Source organism: Lipophrys pholis (genome assembly GCF_963383615.2).
Source record: "Lipophrys pholis genome assembly, chromosome: 6".
Taxonomy (NCBI): Eukaryota; Metazoa; Chordata; class Actinopteri; order Blenniiformes; family Blenniidae; genus Lipophrys; species Lipophrys pholis.
The window spans coordinates 31258168-31285731 of NC_137629.1; the positions used below are offsets into that span (position 1 = coordinate 31258168).

At 41.2% G+C, this 27564-nt stretch overlaps 1 protein-coding gene across 1 annotated transcript in view; it reads left to right on the forward strand.

Moving 5' to 3' along the window:
* Positions 1-14747, forward strand: part of pcgf3 (polycomb group ring finger 3) — a 61549-nt gene extending 46802 nt beyond the window's left edge. Inside the window, exons 7-10 of the mRNA XM_080466097.1 lie at positions 2972-3060; positions 8859-8996; positions 12702-12782; positions 14293-14747. Of these exons, the coding sequence (XP_080322223.1) occupies positions 2972-3060; positions 8859-8996; positions 12702-12782; positions 14293-14340 (356 nt within the window). The 3' untranslated portion in view covers positions 14341-14747. The remainder of the gene's footprint in view (positions 1-2971; positions 3061-8858; positions 8997-12701; positions 12783-14292) is intronic.
* The last annotated feature ends 12817 nt before the right edge of the window (positions 14748-27564 follow it).

Below are 27564 nucleotides of genomic sequence, written 5' to 3' on the forward strand. Positions count from 1 at the left end.
GCACGCACGCACGCACACACACACACACACCAAAAAGTTATTAAAGTTACTAAATCCAAGGCGAACAAACCGCTTTCTCTTTGTTTTTAAAGAGCACAGAAAAGCAATACCATTCTGTGTGGCAAGTTTGTCACTGCAATGTAATTTTGACTTTTATAACTAAGTTTCATATCTGAAAATTCAATATGGCTACAATACCAGAGCCAACAAGAAAATCCATGAAGAAATACATAACTTGGGCTGTCCGGCACGATTTGAAAGCTGCTATGTATTTTTTTTTTTTTAAGTTGAAGGTCTTAAAGCAATTGTGTCAAACTCACTTTACTTCAGGGGCCACATAGAGCGCAATGTGATCTGGACCAGTAAATAAATACATTATAATATATAAATAACTAGAACAAAGTGTTAATATGTCACTAAGAAAGTCACATTTACGGAAGTATCCTATCAAAACACATGAAAAACCTGAAATGTGAATAAAAGAAATGCTTTTTCAACAATATTCTGCCATCAGTTTACCATGTGCTTCATAACTTGCAGATCACAGTGGATTTTTATCCTATTTACTTTTTTAAAGATATAAAACATTTGGCCACATGTAGCTGGAACTCGAAAAATATAGTTGAATAGTACACATTATGATCAAAATAACTCGTCAAATTCTCGAAATTATCATTAAAGTCGACACATTCCTACATCTGTGTAGTAATCCTGATCACCTGAACTGAGTCAACCACATAATACAAGCTAAAGTGTGCCCCTGGTGGTCCAAAAAGCACATTGCAGTTAATGTCATAATTTCCCACAGCTGGCAAATTTCATCTCGTGGGCCTCTGGACTCTCAAAAATACCAGCTTTCATGGATGTCTGGTGGTTTAGAAGTTGTTGGCTCACACGTAAACGGCCAGATGATAACAATTTACGCAGAAGAGCCCCAGCAGTCGGCGCTGACAGTCTCTTTATCATGGCGCCTGGAACGTGAAGATTGTGTCCTCACTTTATTTGACAGAAACAGGAAAACAGGTCAAACATGGAAATGCAGTGTGGTGACAAAAACATTAACAGATGTGCTAAATCTCTTACGCAAATTTCACAATTTTCCGCTTCCCTTTTCTTTTTGGACATGTCAAAGACAAACAAACAGAAGATGCTATCATGGGAGAACCACTGTCGTATTACATAATAATAATAATAATGACAATAAAACTTGTTTCCTGCTCTCGATGTTTAACAGAAAATATGTCTTGTCTCAGTGCTGCTTCAAGTTCCACACACACTTTAAACAGTGACCATGTAATTGAGGTGATACACAGTCCTGTATTCCTTAAGCAGAACACTTCCTCTTTGTATCAACAGTTTTCAATTATTTATAAATAATTTTTACCTCTAGGGTGCTTTAAAGATTTCAGATCGACAGAAACAAACTCGACAGCAGGATTAAAAAAATAAATAAAAAAATCCTCTTTTGATTTTTCAGAATTCCTCAGATTTGTGGAAACTGCGTCTTAAACTATTAAAACTATAAATGGAAAAGAATCTATAAATCTGTATTTTCCCCTTAAAGAGTGAAAAGTTGCAGTGGCACAGACACTTTGTAGAACCTTGAACGTGCAAAAAGCAAGAAGGTGGGACTTTTCTTTCTTCCTCTAACCGGTTTTCAAAGGTTACATAAATTGTCAGGGGCAGTAAGAATACTTGAGAGAGGAAGGGACAGTGTTTGTGCGACACTAATGCCTTCACAGCATTATTTGCAGAACCTGCAAATCATTGTCATGCATATTTAATATTTATCTCTCTTCACAGACACGGCTCAATTGAATGAGCTGTTGCCAGGACGGTGTGGAGCCCATTGGTTTGAGGGCATTATGCACATGGTTAGGAGGCAGTTTCCTGCTTTGAGCCTAAAAGGGGAAAGTTTCTACGTCATTCTGATGCGGGACAGAGTGCGGGGCCACATCTGGGAACTGTGTTGATTTGCGCTGCAGTGGTTTGTGTTTCTATAATGAAAACTCATCAGCAGTTTGTCGTGTGTAGAGAAGAGACGGTGAGACACCTCTGAATGTCTCTTTGGTCAGCGTGTGTGGAGCTCGCCGGGTTTCCCATGAATAAACCACCTTGATGCGGAAAAACACACCAGTATGTCCCGTGGCTCTCTGTGGTGGATAATTAAAGTTAATTCCTAGGATTTAAAAAAAATAAAAAAGGTTTTGGGGCTGAAAAAAACCTCATAAATTCATGCATATTTCCTTTTTGGGAAAATTAGAGGAATATTAACAAATCTTGCCTGAAGCTTTTTTGCATAAACTCTTTTGTTGACTCGAGGTGAGTTAAAACATTCAAGTAGTATTCAAACAATACTTTACCTGCCTCCTTCAGTGAGTGAGGCTGAAACCTTTTTCTCCTTATTATAAGTACACCGCACAGCACTGCTCTCTCTAAAAAGAAAAACCTTTAATACCCCAATTTTCTTCAGAAAATACGAAACCAGAAAACCCTTATAAAGGCACAACTAGAGTCGAGACCTCATGTAGGATAATGAGTATAGAAGAAAAGCTTTTTCTTTTCTTCTTTTTTTCCTCCTTAGTAAAGTTTTACCAGCATTACAGACGTGCCCAGATAGTGAATAAGGCCTATAAAAGACGCTCTGACACAGTCGGACGTTTAATTACTCTATAAACGGACGTCTGCAGGAGGCGCTTTCATGCTCCGATGGACACAAGCTGATAAAACACCGCAGAGACAAACACACCCGTGTCCCCCCGCGGGTCTGATTTCAGCAGGAGACGCCGTGCACACGAGCCGTGCTCGAACCTCCTCACCTAATTTAATAAGGGAATCGGGACCGAGTGCAGCGACAAACGGATCTTCCAGTTCCAGACGTCTTTGGACGTGGACTTGGTGATTGATTCTCTTTGAGGGAGATTTGCGCTTTACAACGTTAACGCTCCCCTCTTGTGGCTTCTTCAAACAGGCGACGCCAAATCAGAAGACACGGCCCATAAGGAGGCGGGAGAGGAGAAACCGGAGGAGGACAACGACTACCATCGCAGTGATGAGCAGGTGAGTCTTCAAACTCCCGACGGGGAGAAAATTATCGGCGCATCTCTTCTGTACGAGCTTTACCCAACATCGTCAATCATAGAAGTAATGGGTAACCTCCAGGAAAGTCTTCACAGGAAAGCAGGAACAGAACTGAACCACTACATCATCGTACGTCCCAGGAAAGATTATTAAATCACTCTGAGGAATCAAGAATTCGCTCCCCTCGTCCTCAGCACAGCTTTAATCTAAACTGTCAGTTTTTACCAATGAAAAGTGTCTTTTGTTGAGTTTTCAAGATCAAGAAATGAAAAATGAAGCTCTCCTCCTTTATTTAAATATATGATAAAGGACTTACATATATAGTATATAAGCACTTTACATAGCTCATCACATTCACCCATTCACACACACATTGACACACCATTGGAGGCTGCAGCCATGCAAGGCGCTGTCACTCCAATGAGGGCAGTTTTGGGGTTCAGTGTCTTGCCCAAGGACACTTCGGCATGAAGGCAGGCAGAGATGGGAATCAAACCTACAACCTCCCGATTGGGAGACGACCGCTCTGCCAACCGAGCTATGCCGCCCCATAATTTACAGATGTGCGACTAGCGGTGGGTACCGAATTCTGTACTTTTGTCGGTACCGACCGAATTCCATCTGTACTATCAAGTACCGATTCATGTAGAATCACACGGTACCATGTTTCGGCATCCTTGAGACCGAGGGAGTGGAAGAGAAGGCGATTTTCCGAGCCCAACTCGAACACAGCATCACATGAGTGTAATGACGTCGGTGGCTGCGTGTTCAGACGGCGCTCGAGAGGCTCTGCTTTTCAAAACGCGACGCAGATTATACTCGCTGCAATACTTGGCGGGAATACTCCTAATCTGAGGAAGCTCCTGGTTTTGCACAAGGTTTCTCTGGAGGCTGAAGGGTGCACAATTTGACAGCCTTTCAGATCTATCATCACAGATCTACAACTCTACCATCTACCGTCATAATGTTTCCAGAGGGGAAAGGAAGAGGAGGACGTGGAGCTGGGGTTTCATTTGTAGCAGCATCGTTGTGGTTCAGGGTTTTCATGTTGAAGAAGTTTGTGAAACAACTGCGACGTTCGAACGCAAACAGTTGGATGTTGTTTTGACGTGTTTGTTAAAGTTTACACAGTGAGGAATAAATATTCATATTGTTATTACCAGATGATATTATTGCATATTCAGGTGATATCGCAGCCCCAATAATCACGACTGAGTTTGAAGCCTCACGCTGCTTCGTCACATCTGACAGCATCTCAAGTTTATGAAGCTCGCATGAAGAGTTTCATCAAAATGTCAAGTCCTTTTAAAGAAAGATAGAAACAGAACATTTTACAAATCCAAGGTGGAAACGAACCATATAAAAGATGTTTGAAAGGATTGAGCTCGATCTCTGTCAGATATAGAACAAAAAAGTTTGCATGCATTAATATGTTATGAATCATTTAAAAAAAAAAAAAAAAAAGTGCGTATTTCACTTGAAATAGGAGACATTTCTACAAAAAAGTTTTTTCTTCTGTTTTTTTTCATCCTGTACTGGAAATTATAGGAAGCATTTAAAATGAGTCTGTCCTTTAAGAGATTAGAAGCAAATCGGTTAAAATAATTGCAAAGCGTTCTGTCGGGAATAAAAAGCACCGAGGAATAAAAATCAATGTTTGTGATAATTGTTGTTACAATCGCTTTAAAAGCCAGAGCCTCAATTATTTCCTGTATGAAAGTGGACCCCCTCGCGGTTCGCCAGGCTGGTTTACAATTACGGGCTTCGTTTGTCTGTGGGCTGTTTGATTTTGCTCAGATCCACTTAGTGAGCGACACCACTGCGATCCACCCGCACCTTTAGATGGAAATGGGCTCGTCTTGATTCCCATTTGTATTCTGGCACCACGTAAAGACCTGGGAAAAAAAGATATTAACAGTGCAGAGAGTGGAGGGATCAGGAACACCGAGCTTCTTTGCTGCAAGTTGCCGTTGTGCGTCAACTATTTCTTCTTCTTCTTCTTTTTTTTGCCACCGCGCGGTAAAAGCAAGCTGCCCCCGGCGATGGATATCCAGCAGAATGCACACAGAATAACCGATAAAGGAGCCGGATGGAGTCGTGTCAAATGTCACAGCGAGGGAGGGAGCTCAGGAATACCTGATGAAACCGAAAAAAGAAAAAGAAACATTGCATGACCGATGAATAATGAATTAGCAATCACCCCGCGGCGCGAGTCTCCATCCAGGCACGATTACAGATCTTCATTCTCAGAGGCGCATAGGAAATGGTCGGATGAGCGAGAAAATAGTGGTGAAAGATGATTTTCACACGATAGAAGACAAAAGGGTAAATGGATTAGACTTTTGGACAGGAGAACGCGCTCAGGCCTCGTTTACTGGATTCTCAGGTAGAACAACCAAAAAGAACGTTTGTTGCGTTTTAGGAGTCCGTTTACACGACGGCAGCACTGCGACTCCGGCTCCATGTAGAAACGCGGCTGTGCAGTAGCAGCGCTTTCAAAACCGCTGCAGTGTAAACGTGGGAGGAAAACACATGAACCGTGCAGTTTTCGCTTGAGTCGTCGTCGTGGAAACGAGGCCTCAAACTAAATGAAACTAAAAAAGTAAACCTTTCTGTTTTTTCACCTTCTGCACCTTGAGATTCTCCTGACACACGCACACACACACGCACACACACACGCACACACACACACACACACACACACACACACACACACACACACACGAAAAGATTCATACCACGCAGTCATTTCAAGAATGTTTAAAAAAAACAAAGCGGGCACGACTGACCAGGTTTTGTTAAAACAAACAAATGAGATATATGAATTGAACACTGGCGGTTCAAAGAGATGTTCTTCGTGCAGTTTTGTTAAAAACATCCACATTTTGCAGTTTAATATTATTGAAAAAAATTTAAGTTTTTGGAGCTCCAGAGATTTAGGCTTCCTCACAAAGTCGGAAAGATTTACTGTTTTTAGTGTTGATTTTTGTGTTGTTGTGCTTCTAAACCATTCATTCATTCATTCATTCATTCATTCATTCATTCATTCATTCATTCATTCATTCATTCTTGATAATAAAATGCAAATAATAGACTGCTGCTATTCTAATACTTTCCTCTTTGCACATGAAGTTAGTTGAGGTCTAAATTCATATTAGACTTTTAATACTCACGGAGGTTTAAATAATCTCTTTCATAGTATTTAATCTCTGTATTGTCCTCATTAAGATGTGTTTGTATACACTTCTCACTCTTCAGCTAGTTCAGTGTTTTCTTATCCTGATTTTAATTCAGGTGTAAAACAAAAAAAACAAAGTTTTATCCACTGAAGTCCTAAAAAGCTGAGCAAAGAAAAGAGAAAGAATCCAAGGTGAAGAAGAGACAGCTACCCCCACACTCTTACCACCACCCCCCCACCCTTGCCCCCACCCCGACATCACCCAGACACAGAAACTGTCAGGCGGAGCGGCACGCATGGCCGACTTCCAGAACACTTCCCCGCTGTCTTCTGGACGACCTTTCAGAGTCTCACCTTGAGCCGAGAGGCAGAACGGAGCAGGGGAAGCAACACAACGTCGGTAAAACCCTGCAAATAAACGACGACGTTTGAAGGCACTCTCTCGCTCGTGTAAATCCAATGAACTCCCGTCTATTTTAGGCTTTTTGTTTGTTCGCTTTAATCATCAGTTCTCCTCGCCGGGTCCGTCTGACGTTCAGAACTCACACAGACCATCTTGAAGGAAAACGCCACGAGTTACGTCAGTGTGAAGGCCCCTGCATCCTCCCTTTTGAACCCATAAGAACAAGAAGAAAATTCGGCAGTGACGTCAGCCAGCAGCAGAAAAAAAAAGCTTTTTCGGCAGGACTGTTCATACTCCGATAAGAAGCTGCCGAACTCGCAGGCCACGCCCCCTCGCAGCAGGCACAAGTCTGTGAAGCGGCGTTTAAACTTTTCAACAGCACAGTTTATTTCTGGCCTCCAGTGCTTTCAGAAATACATTTCTCTGAACTTTTTCAGTTATAAAAAAGTTTTTGTCCGAGCGCGATGTTAGTCCAGTTTTAACTACAGGAGCTGACAGCTGTTCGTGATGCGTTCAGGTGCATCACGTCAGCCTATACTCCGACATTTTAACGAGCTGCGGCGCTCGTACAGTCGCGCTGTTACAAGCTAAATATGATTAAAATATTATCGATAGTCATGAGCGAACTAGAACACGCATGCGCAGCACACGGCAGTGCAGAAGTTTCGGCAGTGCGGCTCCTACATAGTTTGGCCAGGGCGGTTGGCACAGCCGAAACAAATTTGTTCGGCCAGAAGGAGCTGGCCGAAGGAAATGACGTAATTTTGTTCGACAGAACCCCGCACTGCCGAACTTTCGTCTTGTTCTTATGGAGTATGAAGAGGCCTTGAAGCTTCTGCCAGAAGGCACGTGAGATGTTTTCTTGCACCAAAGTTGCATCACCGCGTGTGTTTTTAACCAAAACTGTGTTTTTAGCCTCGATCGCACCGCTAATGTGCTTGAATGTGATCAAACGGGCCGGCGGAGGGCAGTCGGGCTGGAGACGCCCGATCACCGCCAAGGTTTTTATTTCACATTACAGTCTCCCCTCATTGCCAGCACCACTGGAAAGCGGATTCACTGCGAGGCTGCTCTGCAGGCTGCGCAGTGAAGCGCTGCCCGTGTTTGTTCCAGAGCAGAGGCGATTTTCCAAACCGAAGCCGGGGCGGCGCCGGTTCTCACCGTCTCCGAACAGCCAGACGAGAAGAGACGTCCGCAAATGAAGTAATACAAAGCTTCTGTCCTCCCGCCACGCTGTCTTTTGATACGCGGAGGCGAGAGGCTCGGCGGCGGTAATGCCTCCTGACTCCTGCCAAAACCACCCGGTGTGTCACCACCGAGGGGGGGAGGGGGCAAGAGCACGGGCCAGTGGCGGCGGCACTCGGTCTCATGAAACAAGCCAATAAGCAAGAGCAGACCTCTCCGGTTCAGTGGCCTGTGCATCGACTGCAGAGGAGGGAAGCAGCACCAATTCACCGACAGTGTCACGAAAACACTTCTGGTGATTTATTAAAAGTTTTCTACATGGTGGATAGCGACCAGTGATGTCATGATTATGACCAGTTTACGTGTAATAAAGCAAATAATACATAATAAAATAAATACAAGTCAATGAATGAATCTCAGTGAATAAATGTGATTATTATATTATATTATATATTATATTATATTATATTATCATAAGCAAACTGCACAAAAGCGGGGGAAAAATTGTTTAGATTTTTTTTTATTTTATTTCGTTTTTCAGAATAATTTTTGATTAAGACTTTAAGACATTCAATTATGTCCCTCTGACGCCATTAGTGGTACTAAACCATACATCTTAACACAAAAGCGAATGTGTCCTGATGGGACATTTTCCAAACAGTTTTCAACTTCTTAAAGGATCTTCTAGCGACTCATAATGTAAATAACCAGCCAATGATATAATACCTTCTCTTAGGGCTGGGCAAAAAATAATTGATTTAATCAATTTATCGAATTTGTAGCGAAAAAATATTTTTATTTTGGAAATTCGATTTCCACCCACATTTTGTCAGCATTTTTCATGTAAGCGCGGCCTTAGACATTTTAAAGCTGGGTGAAGCTGATACAAAAAATGTTTGTGCACCTCAGATCCTCCAGTTTAGTTGAGTTGTAGTCGATAATGCCTGTAGTAAAACATGTAATCTATCAACGCTTCACCGTCACTGTCTCCTGTCTGTGTCCTCCCGACAGGTCAGCATCTGCCTGGAGTGCAACAGCAGCAAGCTCCGGGGCCTCAAGCGCAAATGGATCCGCTGTTCAGCACAAGCCACGGTCCTCCATCTCAAGAAGTTCATCGCCAAAAAGCTTAACCTGACATCATTTAACGAGGTACAGCGCGCTGCAGCAGTCTGGAAAGAACAGTGATGAGGGGGAAACTGCTCGAATGCTTGTTATTATCAGCCTGACGCTCTTTAGATTTAAGAAGCGGCGTCGGTCTTTTGCTTTCTTTCCCGGGTTTTTTAACCTTTAAATTTCACAGTCACGATACGATGGATGGAGCACGGTACACTCTCCACCTCTAGGGGCCGATGCTGCGAGCTGATGCTGCCATTTGTGTCAATAAGACTCTAATGAAATTGCAGACACGTGATGGGAATGAAGAAAGGGAATTTAAAGACATTTCTATTGAATACAAATATTGTAAGCGCCATGTAGCAAACTGGAAAAGGTGAATTTTCATGCAAGAAAGCCATTAACATGCTTTCTTGCTGATAATGTCATAGAATTGACAAAAACATGTTTATAACCAGAATTTCTACTATAATTGCTGTATATTATCTATCCACAAAGAATTAATATGACGGCCATGTCATCTACTATACATGTATCTGGAGAAAAAACACAGAAATTTAGTTTTATTTCCAGAAATTCAGTTTTATTCATGTATTATTACATTATTGACTGCATTTATTACATGTTCTAGTTAAATAAGCCATTAATGCAATAAGGTATTACACAATAGGTAAAATATTATTACAATATTATTGGCCTCCTTACATTTAGAACAGCCTAAATTATTCTGTTATTGGCACGTATTACATTATTGTTCATGTAATAACGTTATTATTTCCTACACTAAAGATATGATGAGAACATTTTTTTAATACTTATTTGACAGATCAAGACGTAGATCAATAAATTTGCGATATCAACCAGATGTATTCTGGGAGAAAGTGGATTTTCTTATAATGGGGCTTTTAATGTCCACATTGATTCATCCATAAGTAATATTTCTTTAGTATATGATTGAGTTAAGGTAACTCTGACTTCCAGATTCTTGACACTCACATGAATTTCAGATAATTTCTCTCACTTATTGATTCCCGTTGTTACACAAAGTTCAGTTTCCTTTCACAAAGTTGATCATTTTTAAGTAAGTTCCATGAAAGGGTCAGTTTATTGAGTTTGCCTGCGCTGAGTCACGGCTTTGTGTTTGTTATATTTAGCAGGAAACGAGCCGCTGCGATATCTAATTCTCCTCCTTGTCGTCTTCGTCCTCCTGTTCGGAGCAGCGGGGGGGACGAGAGTGGGCGATACTTTGACAGATGGATTTTTAGGGGTGTTGTGAATATTCATCACCGCCGTCTATTTTTCTATTGCCCCCCCCAACCCCCCCGCCCCCAACATCCTCCTCCCTCACTGGCTGTCACGGAGATGAGTGGGTCGGCTCCATCATATCGTCGGCCTCCATCAGCGCAGCTCCGGCGAGGCGGATGCTCGGCCCGCCAGCCATTGTTGTTCTTTTCTCTCGGCTTTCAAAAGACGCCGGTTGAAACGACTCGGGGCTCCGCAGCGCAGCACGCCACTCATTCGTCGTCACTGCGGTCATGTCATCGCATGGAAATGCTTCGCCCCGTTAACAAACCAGAGATCGGAAATAGCTGGAAGAATGAAGGGTTGAGGGAGACGCAGCTGAAAACAAGCAGGAACGCAAGATATCAACGCTTTAACTCAAATTTGGTGGACTGAGGATTTCACCAATAAGTCAAACGATATTCGCCCTATTACTACCGTAATTTCGTGACTATAAGCTGCAACTTTTTTCACACGCGTTTTAAATTGTACCAACAACATCGCAGCAGATTTATGGATCAACGAGCTTCATGCCAGAGACACATGGGTGATGCGTTCAGGTGCATCACGTAACTCCGGCCTTTCTTTTCTTCCTCTTTAAATTTTGTGGCTTATATTGAGGTGCGCTCAGTAGTCCGGAGATTACGCTACTCTTATTTGTTTCAAACATGTTAACACAAAAGATAAAGCCAGAAACATTTTAACAAAATGAAGAAAAGCTTTAATTTAGTAAATAAAAACATCCGTGAAACTCAAAATATTTTAGATGTTAAATACTTCTTTAACATAATATTCTATTAATTATTATTCAATTGTACAATAGTGAGTAAAGTCACTAGAAACGCCTAATTTACAGTATTTATTATGATTATTATTACCACAAACACGTGTAGTAAATACCTGCTTATGTCTTCATCCTGGTTGTTGTTCGTTTTTAGACATATTTGATACCAAGTCGACATTTTATGCCTAAAAGTTAATGTAAAAAAGGGCTAAAAGTAACGAGCTCCCTCTTCCTCTGGGGCGTACCTGGTCTGCATTGATCAGTGTTGATTAAAAGTGGTACGAAGGAGGGACGAAGGTCAACCAATACTCTCTGTGCACGTGATGGAGTCACCACCTTGCAAATTACAGGACCTAAATGATACACACCTCGATACCAGACGGGCTCACCTCGAGCTGATCTGAATTTAATATTCCAGCTGTTTGAGAACAGTTGGTGACAGAACCTGTAGATGAGTTCAACACAGTGCTAGACTTTGATTTAGAGGCCAGATCCATGGCTGGCGTCGCACTGGAGGAGGTAGAATTGGGCCAGATGAAGGCCGAAGGAGGAGCAGTTTTAAAATTTCGGAGAGAAAAACACAGTATTCCTAAAACTGTACACGCACTGAAAAATCACGTACAACCCCTGTAAGAAGGCAGAATCTTTGTAAACGGCAAAATACATGAAATTATGACGGTTTCAAGTGAATCGACCATATGTGAGTTTGTTTTTCTCACATTTTCATGAATATTTTATACATTTTTGTTTTGGGCGAACGTTTTAGTGTGTATTCACTCCACAAGTTAAAAACAACCTCGAGGACTAATAAAGTAATTCTATTCTATTCTATTCTATTCTATTCTATTCTATTCTGTTCTATTCTATTCACCATCTCACTACAAAATAAACAACAAAATAACACCTATATTATACATTTTTCAAAGGCCAATTTTACAGATTTAAATAGTTTAAAAAGCAACCAGATGTGAATATTAGACATTACCAGTCATAGATTATGAAAAAAGCAGGAAATAACAAGAGGATCTTTCTAAAATATCCCTCCCAGTGGGAACATTTTCACTTAATTCTCCACCCTTTCTCTTCTTCTATTTGCCTGCATTGATTTTTATTGGAGTGGTAAACTCATCTTTTGTTCTTAACGCTGAAGATTTTCTGAATTTCGTCTTAATGTGTCTTTCTTCCCTGTGCTGATTGAAGCTCTGAGTGTCCTTCCAGTGCAGGCCAGCGGGAGGCGCTGTGGCAGTGTTGCTCCTGAGCTCCAGCCCACTCTCCTCCTCCTCCTCCTCCTCCTCCTCCCTTGTCTCCCAGTATTGATTGGCAGATGCAGATGCGAGGTGCCGCTCAGCAGAATATCAATGTTGACTTCACAGGGGGAGAGGTAGATCTGTCGAGTCGGCCTCGTGTTCAGCATCGAACTTTCCCTCTCGTCCTCACAGGAGCCACAGGACTCCCCGTGTCAAATGGGAAATGAGCTCCACACCGACTCCTTCCCCCTCAAAACAGAGATGTTTGGGCAGTAAAGGGGAAATAAAGAGAGCAGTGGTTCAGTTTATCATCCTGTGGTTGTTAGATCGCCTCTCTGTGCGACTGTTAAGACGCTTCTGAGCTGCCGGTCTCGGGTCAGATGTTGTTTAGTTATTAGTTCTGTTTTGTTTTTGTCTTTCTCCCCACAGCTGGACATTTTATGCAACGAAGAAATCCTGGGGAAGGACCACACTTTGAAATTTGTTGTTGTGACCAGATGGAGATTTAAGGTAATTTATGGGCAGAATCTTTCCCTGATTCGTTTAAATGCATCACCTGACATGATGCAGCATCTCATATAGAACACACACACACACACACACACACACACACACACACACACACACACACACACACACACACACACACACACACACACACACACACACACACACACACACACACATTTACATTTACAGCTGATGTATCGCCTCCACGAGCTGATTTCATGTCTTGAACATTAAACTCCTGTTTACATGACGACGCCGCTCGGAGCTGCAGAAAACTGTATTTTTTAGAAAATCGCTTTTGGGACGCGGGCCGTCTCCATGGAAACGGGACTTTTCCGGAACGCTGCTGCTGCACTTGTGCACCACGGCTGTGTAGTAAATACTTCTGCACATGCTCAGTACGTGCACAATAACAACAACGCTTTCCTCCGTCGTGTCGTGACTCCCAGTCCTTATTCTGCTGGACTCGGTAGTTTTATTTTGACAGTCACCGTAATAACAATCCAACCTGGTCGTCTGTCCACTAAATAATCTGTGTACTCCCATTGTTAATGTTTAGAGCGTCTTGCTCTCTGCTCACGTTTGTGCAGTTTCATTAGAAAAACAACCAACAGCGCCCACTCATGGCCCGGCACGCTTACTACATCGTTTTTAGCGTTTCTGGTGTTGTCGTGTAATCGCATTTTTAATTTAAGAGGGGCGTTAAATGTTTGAAATCTGTAACGTAAGAACAAATGTTAAATCTAGACGTGTGTCAGTTTTGGGAGTGAGGTTATGGAATGAACTGAAAAGGTGAAATTCTAGTTTAGGATGTAAAATAATTAAATGTTATGTTGTGAATTGTTAATTTGATATTTATTTATTATCTGAAAAGCGATCTCTAATTTAAAATGTCATTTAGTATTTGATTATTGATCTTTGTTTGTAATCCTTTGATGGTACAGGATCGGCAAAATAATCCGCAGGCTTCAGCAGATTCCATTTTCGGTTGCTGGACGGTTCATTGTTTTTTTTGTTTTTTTTTTATAATAAGGTTCTTATTTGCTGCTTTGTATAAATGCAACCAAAATAAAACTAACTATCTAACTGCCATTAGTTTTTGGGATGTTAATATTTAATCGCCAAAGTTTTCTGACACGGAAACACAAGAACAAAGAGTTTTCACTTGAAATGTCGCTGAAGAAAAAAGTTATGATTTTCCAGACAAAGTGGGAAAGAGAAGCAGAGCAACAGTATAACTCATAAAATACTTTTATTTTTATATATTTTTTCCCAAACTGGAGGAATGTTATTAATAATACAGGAGGACACAAAGAGAAGGAGGCTGAATACATTAAAGAGAGAGAAGCACGCACACAAAAAAAATCTTTTTAATAGCCGTTTCACTTTTCTTTTTTTTTTCTTTCTTTTTTTTTACAAGAAAAGAACAACGTGTATAAAATGTGTGTTAATAAGAATTAGTTTCCTGCAGACATGGTAACCTGAGGTGAAATTGTTTTCTTCCTTCCAGAAATCGCCGCTCCTGCTCCATTACAGACCCAAGATGGATCTGCTGTAGCTACAACGGACACAACAGTTGTTGTTGTTGTTTTTTTTTTCTCCTTGTTTTTTTTTTTTTTTTTGGGTTGTTGTTGTTTCTTCTGGTTGGCCCGGTGGTCAGCGGACTGTGCCGAAACATTTTTTTATTTTTTATTTTTTTTTAATTTATGCAAAGACGATCAACCAACACCAAGCAAAACGGCCGACCGTAAAACGTCAACACAACAAGCCAGCAGGTCGGGACCCTCGTCGGGGGGATGGGGGTTGGGTGGGGTGGGGTGGGGTGGGGTGGGGGGTACGACTCCAACAACTCAACACACGACCGCCTCCAGCACAGATACTGCAACACTGGGAGGGTTTTTACAGACAGAAACAACCTTTTTTTTTTGTTGTTTTTTTTTTTGTCCGCTACATCCTACATATGTGAACAAAAACAGAAGAAAAAAGAAAAAAAAAAAAAAAAAAAAACTAATGGAGAGAAAGCATATATTTATACTTTTGTACAGAAGAGACACATGGAACCAAGACACTACTGGTGCTCTGTTGTTTACACGCCAACAAGATGTCGGGATTCACATCTTTTCGAGCTTCATGCAGACTTCATCCTCCCGGAAACTCAACTGAACGCAGAAGAGAAAGGTGTTTATATATATGTATATATATATATATATATATATATATATATATATATATATATATATATACTCACAATACACTAGAAACATCTTGGGAGCAAAGAAAGTTTATGGAAAAAAAATTATATAACAGGCATCAATTCTAGCGGATTATCAAATAAATTGTCTCTGAATTGTTTTTTTTTTTTTGTTTTTTTTTTTTATTTGTTTTGTTTTTTTGGCTTCATCTAATTTGCTATTTGGGTTCTTGATGATTGTCAATTGTGAATAGGCAATTTCTTTGTGTAGTAATTTATGTTCTATATACCGATATTGTATATAAAATGTCATTACAGAGAGAGAAAGAGATTGAAGAGAGACTTTAGACTGTTAAAAAATAAAAAGAAAGTGGATCCCAAAAGTGCTATCTATATGTTGGACAATACGTGTCCATAAGGTGATAAATTAGGATTTTTAAAGACAGACTCATTATCAGTATCAAAATATATAAATGCATTTTTATGTTGTCTGAGAAAGACACAAAACAACTATATCAGATCCTCTTCCATGTGTGTGTGCGTGGGTTCTAAATACATTTCAGCTCTGAAAAGCTTCACGACTCTCCCACAACCTCATGATCCTCATCTCTCCAATGGAATACACTCATTTCTGGACCATTTATTCAACAACTTCAAGCCTCAAAGTGATGCTAAACGACACACTTCTGTCTGCAAATGGTTGCTGGTAAGGTAGCGGGGATGATTTGAGTGTGTGTGTGTGTGTTCATCTGTGTTTGATTTATACGACTTCTTTTTGCCCCACAGAGACGTGAAAATGTCAGTTTTTCACCTCCATCTCAGCCTTGCCTTTCCACACGTGGTTCCCTCAGTCTTGACTGGCAGGTTGGACACTGTTTCAGTAGCTCTACGACCGCTCTTGTCACCAATAGACACTGCAGCTGTAGTATCAAACGCGACATTGCAGCGTTTGGAGGATGAGCCTGCCAGTCCACACAGAGGGCACAAAAACCCAAATCGATCAGGGCAGGACGGTAGCAAAAATCCACACGTTAAAAGATCGTCTGACTGAATGGAGACATTTTACGAGTATTAAGGCACACACAGATCAGATTACACACAAATCTAATTGCATAAAACCAAATCTCACACAAACGCATCACAGCCACACTGCTGCTATACGAGCATCTTAAACATTACTTTTTTTTTTTCAAACCAACATTTTGGCAGAGGAGTTGTTTGTTTCCATCGATCTCCCCCGCAGCCCTTCATAACCCGTCCTCACATGTTTACAGCTTTTAGGTTTTCAGGTGTTCCGTCTCATGAAATCAACAATGGAGCCACAACATGTAAATTTCAAAAAGTCCAAATCGAACAAGCTTAAGCGTGGACACAAGAAAAGAAAGGTGGTGGTTATCGTTTGAGAAGGTGAAACGGTTCCTCGTTTAAAACGGGAGTGCAGGTTGCTGATTTCTGGGTGATGTTTCAGTTACTTCTCACTGCCAGCCGGAGACACAAAAAGGTACAAAATGTGATGTTTTTAACGCGAGAAACCAGTTTTATCGTACAGAAACTGAACGCTACACCGACTCACTACTGCCACCTAACACAGACATGTGGCATTACCCAAATCTTACATGTTGTACCTTTAAGAAGTTTTTATTTATTTTTTTTTCTCCATTTGCTGAATAGCCAGAGTTCAATATTGCTGATTTCACGAAAACAAAAAAAAAAAACCTTGCAAAAATTCAGGTTTCACACAGGGACTGAGATTTCTTTCTTTCTTTTCTTTTTTTTTTTTCCTCCCTCTTTCTTTTCCTTTTGAGTATTTTGTTAATGAAACTCTCGTTTAAAAATGACTGCTGTTTGGTCATTCTGGTGCTTTTTAAATGTGTTTTCTTACCTTGGGAACAAGCTGTGCTGAGCTGTGTGACAAACTGTCGACGTTAGAAACCCCCGAACCGACCGTCTTCAACTGGAAGTGGCGACTTGTGTTAACAGGCTAAAAGCCACACAGTTTTCAGTGGTTCTGAGTTCCTTGGTTTCATCGCCGCTTCACGGTTCAGCTCCTCCTCAAACCCGACCGGTCGCCCTCGTGCTCCGAGCGACTCTCGTGTAAAAGTCGAGGCCGCGAAAAAGTCCCGACCGAATCGGCGGCTTCTCCGTCCACACCCAGCAAGGTGCTACTGTAATCTGTAATCCTCACTACGAGCAGAAGAACACGTTACATCTGTGTGTCGGAGAGAGAAACTGGTTTATTCTCTTTATCCCGGCGCTTTTGTTCACACCGCGTCCTGATCTGCTTTTATTTTCATCCTCGAGTTTCCAGACTGAATTCTTGATTGGATGTTAAAGCTTAAAGAAAACCTGGGATTTGTCCTGATCTGTTTGGTTTTGGATGAAAGTTTGTGGCCGTATTGGCAAGTAACCTGCGTTTGGACACTTTCTTAAATAAACCGTCAACTTTTCATTACTTTAGACTGTCGGAGATATTTTCTTTAACACGGGAACAACTTGACTTTTCTGTTTAATTTCACTGCACGTGTTTACTGTAAATATTCTTGCAATACTAAGAATTGTGGATTCAGGACTGAACAGCTTCCCCAACAAAGTCTACATTTACTACAGTCACCTGAATCACAAGCTTTTATTTTTTATTTCTTTTACGAAAAATATGATCTTTTACAAATAAGACGCTTGAATGTTTATGATCATAATGTTTCCTGCGTCTGTGTGGGTGGTTGTAGTATTTAAAGAAAAACAAAAAAAAAGACACCCGCAGCGCCAACTAGTGGTCACTAGTGGGAACATGGACATAGTTGAATGAATCATTTTATTCAGAAAATTATAAGAAAGTCATTTTAAAACTACCAAACACTATTTAACTTCAGTTTAAACAAACAAAAAGCTGATAAAAATGACTTCAGGCCGTAAGTTTAAGGTGACAATATGGAGACGTTTTACTGGAGGAAACGTTTCCGTTTCACTTCGTCCAAAAGCTTCGGAGACTTTTCCTGTTAGTGAGGATCGTCTGGATCGTCTGAAGGACAGCAGCGACTGAAAGAAGAGTCTGGAACTCGACAACAAAACAGGCTGCAGTGTGAACAAAACCTCCCGGGAACAGTTTATATGTTTGTCGAGTTTCGTTCAAAGAAACCCTGTGATGGGGGATCGGGGGAGGGGGGTCAGGGGAGGGGGGGCGGAGCCTTCGTCTCTGCCGCCGGTGCTTTCCGTGGTGCTAACACCTCCAAACTTTCAAACTTCAAGACAGAAATCGGCAACGGGAAGTTTTGCTGGAGTCCTCGGTGTGTCTCCTCCCGTCTGAGCCGCGTCGATAAACAAGGTGCTGCTTCATCTCTTTTGTCGATTTTTTATTAATTTTTTTTTTACCCACATGCCCCGGCTCGCTGTGAAAACGGCTTCGAATAAGTCGTAGACTGTGTCGGCGCTGATGCTGTGAAGAGAAACGGGGCGCCTCCGAGGGGATTTCGCACTTATTACCGGCTCCTCCGATCGAGATGCGTTTCAATCCCCGATGGACGAATTTAAAATAAAAAAAATAAAAATAAATCTCCCAATATGGCGGCGTTTCCTCTTCAGCTCCTGGCAGACGTGACCTTCTCCACTCTCGGCTGGTCGCGTCTTCGACGTTCGCCTCGTTATCGGGGACCTGCGATTGAGACGTCGGCGGCTTAGAGGAGGTCCGGCTCTGCAGATCGGGGTCAGCGCCAAGAGACGCCTCGGGGTCGCGACCCGTCTCCGCTCTGAGCCGGATCTCCTGTCAGAACCTTAGTCACAGTTTCCATTCAGTCACGGTGCTTTTGAGGCTCCTGGACGTCCGGCTGTGTGAGCGGATTGTAGGCGACTCTTAAGGCGCAATCTGCGCGGCCTGATTTGGACTGAACTCGGAGACGTCTCAGAAAGTTCCCCTCAAGAGGCGGCGGCGGCGGCGTTGGCGGCGGCGTTTGCTCTGGGCTTTTCATTGGGAGCCCGTTGGCAGCAGAATCGTTCCTGGCAACTTAAAATGGCTCTTCTGTGTTGACTCCACTGTTATAAGCGTCCACTCTGGGAGTGTGGCGGCGTTTCTTTGTTGAGCTCTCTCCCTCGTTTCCACTTGGTGGTCCGAGAGCGAGAGAGAGAGAGAGAGAGAGAGAGAGAGAGAGAGAGAGAGAGAGAGAGAGAGAGAGAGAGAGAGAGAGAGAGACCTCCGGGGTGGATTGAAGGTATCTGCACCACCAGCGTCGATTCAGAGCTTTTCTAGAACAGACGAATGAGTGGATTGTTTCATCATTCATGTACTGGATTTCAGTAATTCTCCCCAAAACTACTGCGAAAGTTCCCAAAATCTCTCCATGACACGCCCCGATGAGCCATAGCAGAATGTCTGTCCATTTCCTCTTATCTATTTCTGCTGAAAATGACCTCTGCAACAGTTCCTGTTTTAAATCGAACATTCCCTCCTTGCTTTATAAAAAGAAAATAATCCAAGTGCATTAATGTAAAACAAACGGTGTAAATCTGGCAATGTGGTTCTTGTATTTTGCAAGGAAATGTGCAATATGCGGTTCTTGGATGTTTCCAGGTTTCAGCATAGAACTCCATTGATATTGTTTTTAATGATTATTATTTTCTACTGTTTCCTTTCTTTTCCAGTCGGTTCCTCAGGTCACTTAATGCCTTCTGGTCCTGAGGATGACCAAGGGAATCTCAGAACTCACACTCTAATGCACCCGAACTACAAACGACTGGATGTTGTTTCACTCTCCTCCTCCTCCTCCTCCTCCTCCTCCTCTCCCTTCTTTTTTACGCGACAGATCTCCTCAAATGATTTTTTTTTTTGTTGTTTTTTTTTTTAATTTTCAGGTTAACACTGGCACATGTTCAGGTGCCCTTTTCCTTGCCTACTTTTGTATTGTTATTTATTGCACATGGAATGAACTGGTTTCCATCGACGCATTTAATTGGTGGAGTTTTGGGGTCTTAGAGTCGGGGCTCGAATTTCTTACGTACAAAATTACAGAAGCTTTTGTCAAAAACCTAAGTGTGTATTTCATCAATAAATGCCTTTAAAAGTGCTGCTGGTGGGGTGTGTCTTTATATAAACGCTTCATTAGCTTTTAATGTTTGTTTTTGTGTGTTTATGTTTAGAAGTAAAACTACATGTATAAAACATCAACAAACGAGAATAATTCTGATTTACTTTTGGCCACTTTTTCAGCCGTTTTTTGTTTCCGGAAACGGTTTGCCAAATCATTAACAAGTCGTCGGCCACTATTCCCTAATTTTTCTGCACGTTTTGATGTGCTTTTTTTTTTTGATATATGCTCCTATTTTCACTAAAATCCCAGAATTTTTGCCAAATTTGTTTGCCGAATCGTGAACTCGTCTTCTTCTCGTTTTGGGTTTCACAGCAGTTTGCGTCCATAAAGTTGCACTACCGCCCTCTGCTGGTTTCAGCTGGTACATACCATTCCCACCGCTTGTTCGTTATGTGTTCCTGTTGCCAAATAATCTTTTCTCCTCACCTCTTAAAGAGGCAGGCGCACGGAATTAATCAAAATTGTCAAGTTTATTTGCAAAAAAAAAAAAAAGAACAAATGTTAATATGTAAATGGTTGTATGTATTTTTTATATAATCGTTTTGGTTTCACGACTTGTTGCTCTCACCAAACGCTTACCGGACTTTTAACATTTTATATACTCATATATGGGAATTGAACAACAAAGATTTTCCTTTTTCTGCATATTTTTCTACACTTAATCAGATTTGTTTAAACAAATCACCATTGTCACATTTCTATACCTAATACAGGAACTTTTAAGGATAAAACCACTTAAAACTGTCCAATTTTCAGTTTTTTTTAAAGCAAATTTTTGGGATTTACAACACAACCGTATTATTTGCTATAATCTTATGACGTTTTTCACTGTTAAACTCTTATTTTATAAGTTTCCTCTATTCTCGTGAGCTTGTGTGACCACATTTCTTCATTTATCTAAACCTTTAATATCAAGAGCAGTGAGGCGCACTCGCACGGCTCCTCAGTAAATACTGTGACAATAAATGGGACAATCTTCATCATTTCTTCCAGTGAGTCACGATGACGAGTCGTCACACCGCTGAGAGTGATCCAGAGCAGTAAACCCACTTCACTGTGATAATACGCACATTAAACATCAACGACATCTTTATTCTGCTCCGCGCCGCCACTGATCCTTCATTTGATATGAATTTGAATTCATTTGGTATCGGTGGCTTCTCAGATGAAGACTCCAGGTTTTTTTTTTTCTTTCTGGCTGCTGGAGGAGGAATTACTCTCAGGATGCGACGTGTTGTTTGTTTTCTCAGGACCATTAGATGGCAGCTATTTCAGTCAGCGTCTGTGGGCGGAGTGCTCAGATGTGTGAAATGAGAAGAGGAAAACCACATTATTGACTCATTAAGCGCGTCCGTGGTGTGGAGACTGTGGATCTGTCTTGTGCTTTTCCACGGCTGCTGTTTCCACCACATGGTGCAGTTATTACACCAGCAGGGGCAACCGGAGTCAAATCCACTGCACTTAATCACCATGTGTGATGCAATGCAGCCATTTTAATGCTTTTTAGGCTCGTCCGTGACCCAAAACACAATTAATGATCATTCTTGTGTCATTTCAGTTGAATAGATTTAGATACCAGAGCTTAGCTTATATTTAATCTGATTTAATGTTTAAATGTATTTGCTTAGATTCAATTTTAAGATTTTACCTTTTCACTGAATAAAGTATTTATATTTTATTCTATTCAAAACTGGTGTCAAGGCTTTGCCTCTTAATTTATGAATTCAATTAACAGTTTTTCCAAACTATTTTAAGCACATATTTAATTTGTTTATCGTTTATTTATGTAAGAGGTGCTTGAGTATTTTTTATCCAACACAATTACCCTGTAGCTTTCTGTACAGCTCCCTGGTGGTCTAGTGGTTAGGTTTTGGTGCGCTCACCGCCGCAGCCCGTGTTCGATTCCCGGTCAGGGAATAAGATTTTAAAGAGTATCTCCCAGACATGAAATTAAGGTAAAGCTCGTAACATCTCCTAATCATTAAAGAAATAATAACACTAAATTGTGAAAACTGCAGAGAATTTTTTTATTTTTTGGGACAAAAAACAAAAGTAAGGCGCCAAATCGTGTAAATTTGAAAAAATAAAATAAAAAAAGTATCATGATTAAAAATCTGAGGTAAGGCTACACTCAGACCACCAAATTGTAAAGATTGTGGAAAAAATTAGTTTTCAACAAAAAAAAACCAGGTTAACTCGTGACGGCCAAACGAAGCTTCATGAATCACTGCCTTTATTTTCTGAAGCCACTAGATGGCGTTGTCTGCTCAGTAAAGTTTGAAAGCACCCTTCATTGCCAGTATTTCCGACTCTAGCTGCAAACCAAGAGCGCCCTCTGGTGGACTCAGAAAATAAAGAAAGTGATTCATGAAGCTTCATTTGTCCATCACCAGGTAGGACCTTTACCCCGGTAAAGAACAAACAAGATCTCCACATCAATTAAAAAATAAAATAAAAGGTCCAGCTATAGTAAGTCCTCTAAATCGAAAAAAAATCACATTATGCAAAAAAATTGCAAATATTCAGTTTTAATAAAAACCCAGAGATAAAGTTGGTTAGCGCAGCTCCCTGGTGGTCTAGTGGTTAGGATTCGGCGCTCTCACCGCCGCGGCCCAGGTTCGATTCCCGGTCAGGGAATACAAGGTTGTTTTGGCTCATGTGGACACGGCATTAATCGCCCGTTGGGATTTCACCAGACCCAAGAAAAACACTGCACCCTTCCCCCCCCCCATGGTTTCTCCTCGAGTCACTTGTTGGTTGGTCCTCCCAGCATTCGACACCATTAAATGCCCCCTAAACATTTTTGGTGCATTAACACTTCTTTCTTACTCTCCGAGGCTCAGAGGAAGCCGACTGCGTACTCACCGAGAGGCACGTGGTAACAACTAGACGATGAGTTAAACATGATGCGATGCGCAGGACTGCTTAACTTTTATGACGACGTGTTGATTCTCTCATTAGTGATTTAGTCCTGCTGGTGATCACAGTAGAAGTAGTGATCGACCTGTAAACCAACGTCAGCTCTGCCGCAGCTTTTTGATTTACTAACTCCTTAACTCGCCGAAATTCACAAATCGCAATCGGAGACGAATCACACCCACCGTTGGGAATGCGGGTAAATCACATGAGGTAAGAAATCCCTCCACCCTCCACTCCTCTACGAGTTTCTCAGTTATTTATTTTTTATATATAACTCTTTATTTCATGTTGAGCATTTTACATTATATACAACAAATACAAAACATAGAACAAACAAAACAATACAAAAAGAACATGATACATGTGTATTAATATAATATATAATTGTGCAGCCTGAGGGAGGCAGGATTCTCGTTATATCCCAATAATTATATTAGACTCTTTAGAATTCCCCGATTCTGTAACAGATTTGAGAAAAACTTGTAATAATGTGAAAACTACATCTTAATCAAAAACAAGCGAGTAAAGCATGACTGAGAGTGAAAGCATGTACTATTTAAAAAGAATTTTAAAATTAGAGTCATTCTTCTTTTTTTTTTTTACCTCCATTATGAAGCCTCAGCCTTTCTACATTCCTATGATGAACCATTTGTCATAAATCAAACCCGGGCAAAGTCCATTTCTCATCGGGGGCTTTTAATAACGGGCGACTGCTCAGAAAACTTTTGCAGGACTGTCGCTGAGAACTGTCAGAGTCAGTGCCGGTCCAATTTTTTTTATTTTTTTACGGAGCTCCTAATTGGAACAAGCGTCCTGAATCGGCCTCGGTCCACAGACGCGCTGCAGATCAGAGGAACTCAGACCAACAAGGCTTCCCCTTGTAGCCGCTGACCCCGGAGCGGGAGCTAAGTGGTGGGTGAGCTTGTTTTCACTTCTCTTGATGTGTCCAGACAGCCACGGGCGGGATGACAGCGAGGCTGCCTCCGACAGCGGCTGCCCTCCGTCCGTCTCGCTTCTCGCCTCGACTGGAGAATGGAAGCTCGCTCGCCGTGGAGGAAGATGGCGCTCGACCTCGTCGGCGTGTCAGTTCTGACGTAGACGAGATCACACGCTTCAGAAAACTTCATGTGACGGAGCTACAAACCTCGACCAACCGACTTTCACGGAAGGAGGAAAGTTTACGACAATGTTTTCAAGGGAAAATGGAAAAATGCTGCGTGGGCGGAGCCACCGATGATGGGCCTTTTTGAAAATGCTCTGACTCGTCTCCATGAAAACGAGGATTGTTGAAGTGATGACGGGAAAAACCAAACAGTTCAACAAGATTTTGAAACTGTCTGGTCTGGTGTAAGACCGGCAAATTGTGAAAATTGACGGAAAAAATTGGTTTTCAACAAAAAAAAGGAGGTAAGACCTGGGAATCATGAAAATTCTGGGACATTTATTTATTTTTTGTTAAAAAACAAACAAGATCTCCAAATCAAAAAAAATTAAAAAAATTCAATCGCAAGGCCACTAACTCGAGAAAACAAAATGTGAAGATCAATAAACTGAAAATTTCCGATTTTTTTTTTTTTTTGACATAAAATTGAGGTAAGTCTAGTAAAACCTCAAATCATGAAAATTGGGGGGAAATTTTTTTTGTTAAAAAACAGATAAAATCTCCAAATCGATAAATTTTAAATTTTTTTTAAAAGATAAGGATTGCCGATTTTTTGTTATATTTGTTATGTTTTCTTGCTATAGTGAGATGTTCAGGTAGCGCTCCCTGGTGGTCTAGTGGTTAGTGGTTAGGATTCGGCGCTCTCACCGCCACGGCCCGGGTTCGATTCCCGGTCAGGGAATAGAAGTTTAAAGAATTTCTCCCAGATTTTAATAACGTAGTTCTGTCCGAATCAGTGAAAATTAAAAAAACAATTACATCAATAACAACTGGGGGTAAAGTTAATAACGAGTGACGGCCAAATGAACTTTCATCAATTATTTTCTATATTTTCATGAAGCTTCATTTGGCTTTCACTACTAATAACCTCCAAATCAATAAAATCCGATTTTTTCAACAGAAGTTCGGCTCCAAATCGATAAAAGAACATTGAGGTTATAGGAAGATATTTTTTCCGGAACTTTACGTAATTTCCCATGAATAAGAGGACCCAATGTTTTCCTCTGGAGTGTCGTGACTCCCAGCCTGTGTTCTCCTGGGACTTGTCGTTTCCATGGAAAAGAACATCGTTTCCAACGATGCGTTTTCACATGAAAGTAAAGTAAAGTAATGTGTCAAGATGAAGCAGCTTTTCAACAATATTGACTGTCCAAAGATGCTGATCATGACACCCAGACTGAACTGAGTGCACACAGGTAATGGGAGTCTGAATAAAGACTTCTGGTTCTGCTTTTTCACTTTTTGAGTTTCTTAAACTCTCCCAAGTCTCTTTATCCAGACATGTGAGAATACGCGAGAAGAATAATACACACGCGGCAGTAAAAACCCTGCAGAAGTGATATATTCCAGTCTTTTATAAATTAGGTTTTTTCTTATTTCTTTCCTTCATTTACCTCCAATTCTGGCGTTTTACGTCTTGGGCGATATTGCAGCTCCGGGTTCTTACTGCAGTGTGACACTGGAGGAGAAAGAAAAGGTCAATAATTCATCAACTGAGACACAAAAGGTAGTAAAAAATAAATTAAAAAAATCATCATCCAGTTTGCAATATGTTGAGATGACATTAAGAACATCTTAAACTTTGTTAAAAAAAAAAACTTTTTAGATGATGTGGCATCACACAATTTTGATTTCATTAACTAAACAATCAACTTTAATAGAAGTTCCTCATATACACTGATCATTTAAAATGTAATAAAACGCAACAACCAAAAGAAATAATATTACTGTGCTGCACCACAACGTGTATGAACTGAATCCTCGTTTCTGTTCTTGTTCTAGATTTAGTTTGTTTGTATGGAGGCGGATTAAAAAAACACTTTCAAGCTGAGACTGTTTGAGACAATTAGGCTCCGCCCACACCGCAGGTCTCGATGATCAATTCTGAATTTTTTCTAGGATCCGATTTCTTTGCGTGATCATTTCCGTGTGAACGTGACCGGACCGGACGACGTGAAGTCAGGTTGAGCACGTTATTTACTCCTAAAACATGTAAAAACCCACAAACCTCAATAAAAACCAGCCTGTGTAGGAATCATGTTAAAACTATAACACTATTTTATGCGTAATAATGAAGACGCCATAAACACACAATTAAACAAAGTTAAAAGGTGAAAGAGTTTCTCTCCCCAATCGGGGGATACCCGCCATATCTGGCAACCCGTGTAGATTCATTTTTAAGCGTTTTTTTAAATACGAGCCGACAGAATCTAGACATGACGAATGAAAGAAGAAGGAGAAGGAGGTAAAAAGAGAGCACAGCTTATCTGTGACTTCGGTCACACGTTGATGATGAAGCAGTCGCATGGAGAAGAATATCAGAATTGGGTCACATTGCAGTGTGAACGCTGGAATTCAGTTTCAAGTTAGTTTAACATTCTGGAGCTTATTATTCCCGCAGCGACTTGCAGGAGTAATCAACCCATCGTCGATTTGTAACTCAACAAATTCAGTAGCAAAGAATAAATACAGAAGCTGCAATCAACACTAAATGTCAGCTTAAGCTTTTATTTAATACCCGCATAAGGAAAACCAGTTCTGGGTCCCGTGTCTTTGGGAATCGTCCATCTCTCACTTCAGAAGAACCTTAAAATAAAAACAATTAAAAAAACAGCTGTCCGAGCAAGATGGCGAATTAAAAATGTGAAGCGTGTGATCCACGTCAGACGTGAACGAAACACTGCAGATGGTGTCGAGACAATAAACCGAGCGATGACGCTCAAGAGGAAGATCCTCCATGAAGCTGCCCTGGTAGCAACAGCTGGCCACACACACACACATGCACACACACACATGCGCACACACACATGCGCACACACACACACACACACACACACACACACACACACACACACACACACACACACACACACACACACACACACACACACACACACACAGACACACACACACACACACACACACACGAAAATCGTTTCCGAGTAAAAACTGAAAATGTTTGTTTTGTTCTGGGCGTCACAGTAAAAACATACAACCTCCACGAGCGCTGCACCAACCTGCTTCTGGTGGAAACGACAGTGAAACAATCTCGTAATGAGCTGCGATGCATCGGCGGCCCGTTAAACAAGAAGAGGAAATATTCCCTCTAAAACATCTGGAATTCTGTCGGCTGTTTTTCTCTGGAGGGAATGAAGCGTCTGTTTCCCATCGGAAAGCTCAGCTACTCTCCTCCAACTCCATAATCCTCCTGCAACCACGACCCCGGGTCGTTCACGCAAAGGTAAAGACATCAATCGGCTTCTGTTATCGACTGTGGGCTCATCGATCCTCTCGCTGGAGCTGCTGCTACACACCTTCGCTTTTTAAAAACCAAATAAACCCACAAGACTTAAAAAAAAGCAAGAAAAAAAAAAAGAAGATAATGACCATCAGGTTGTTGTTGTAATGATGTGAAACGCCACTTCTGTTTTA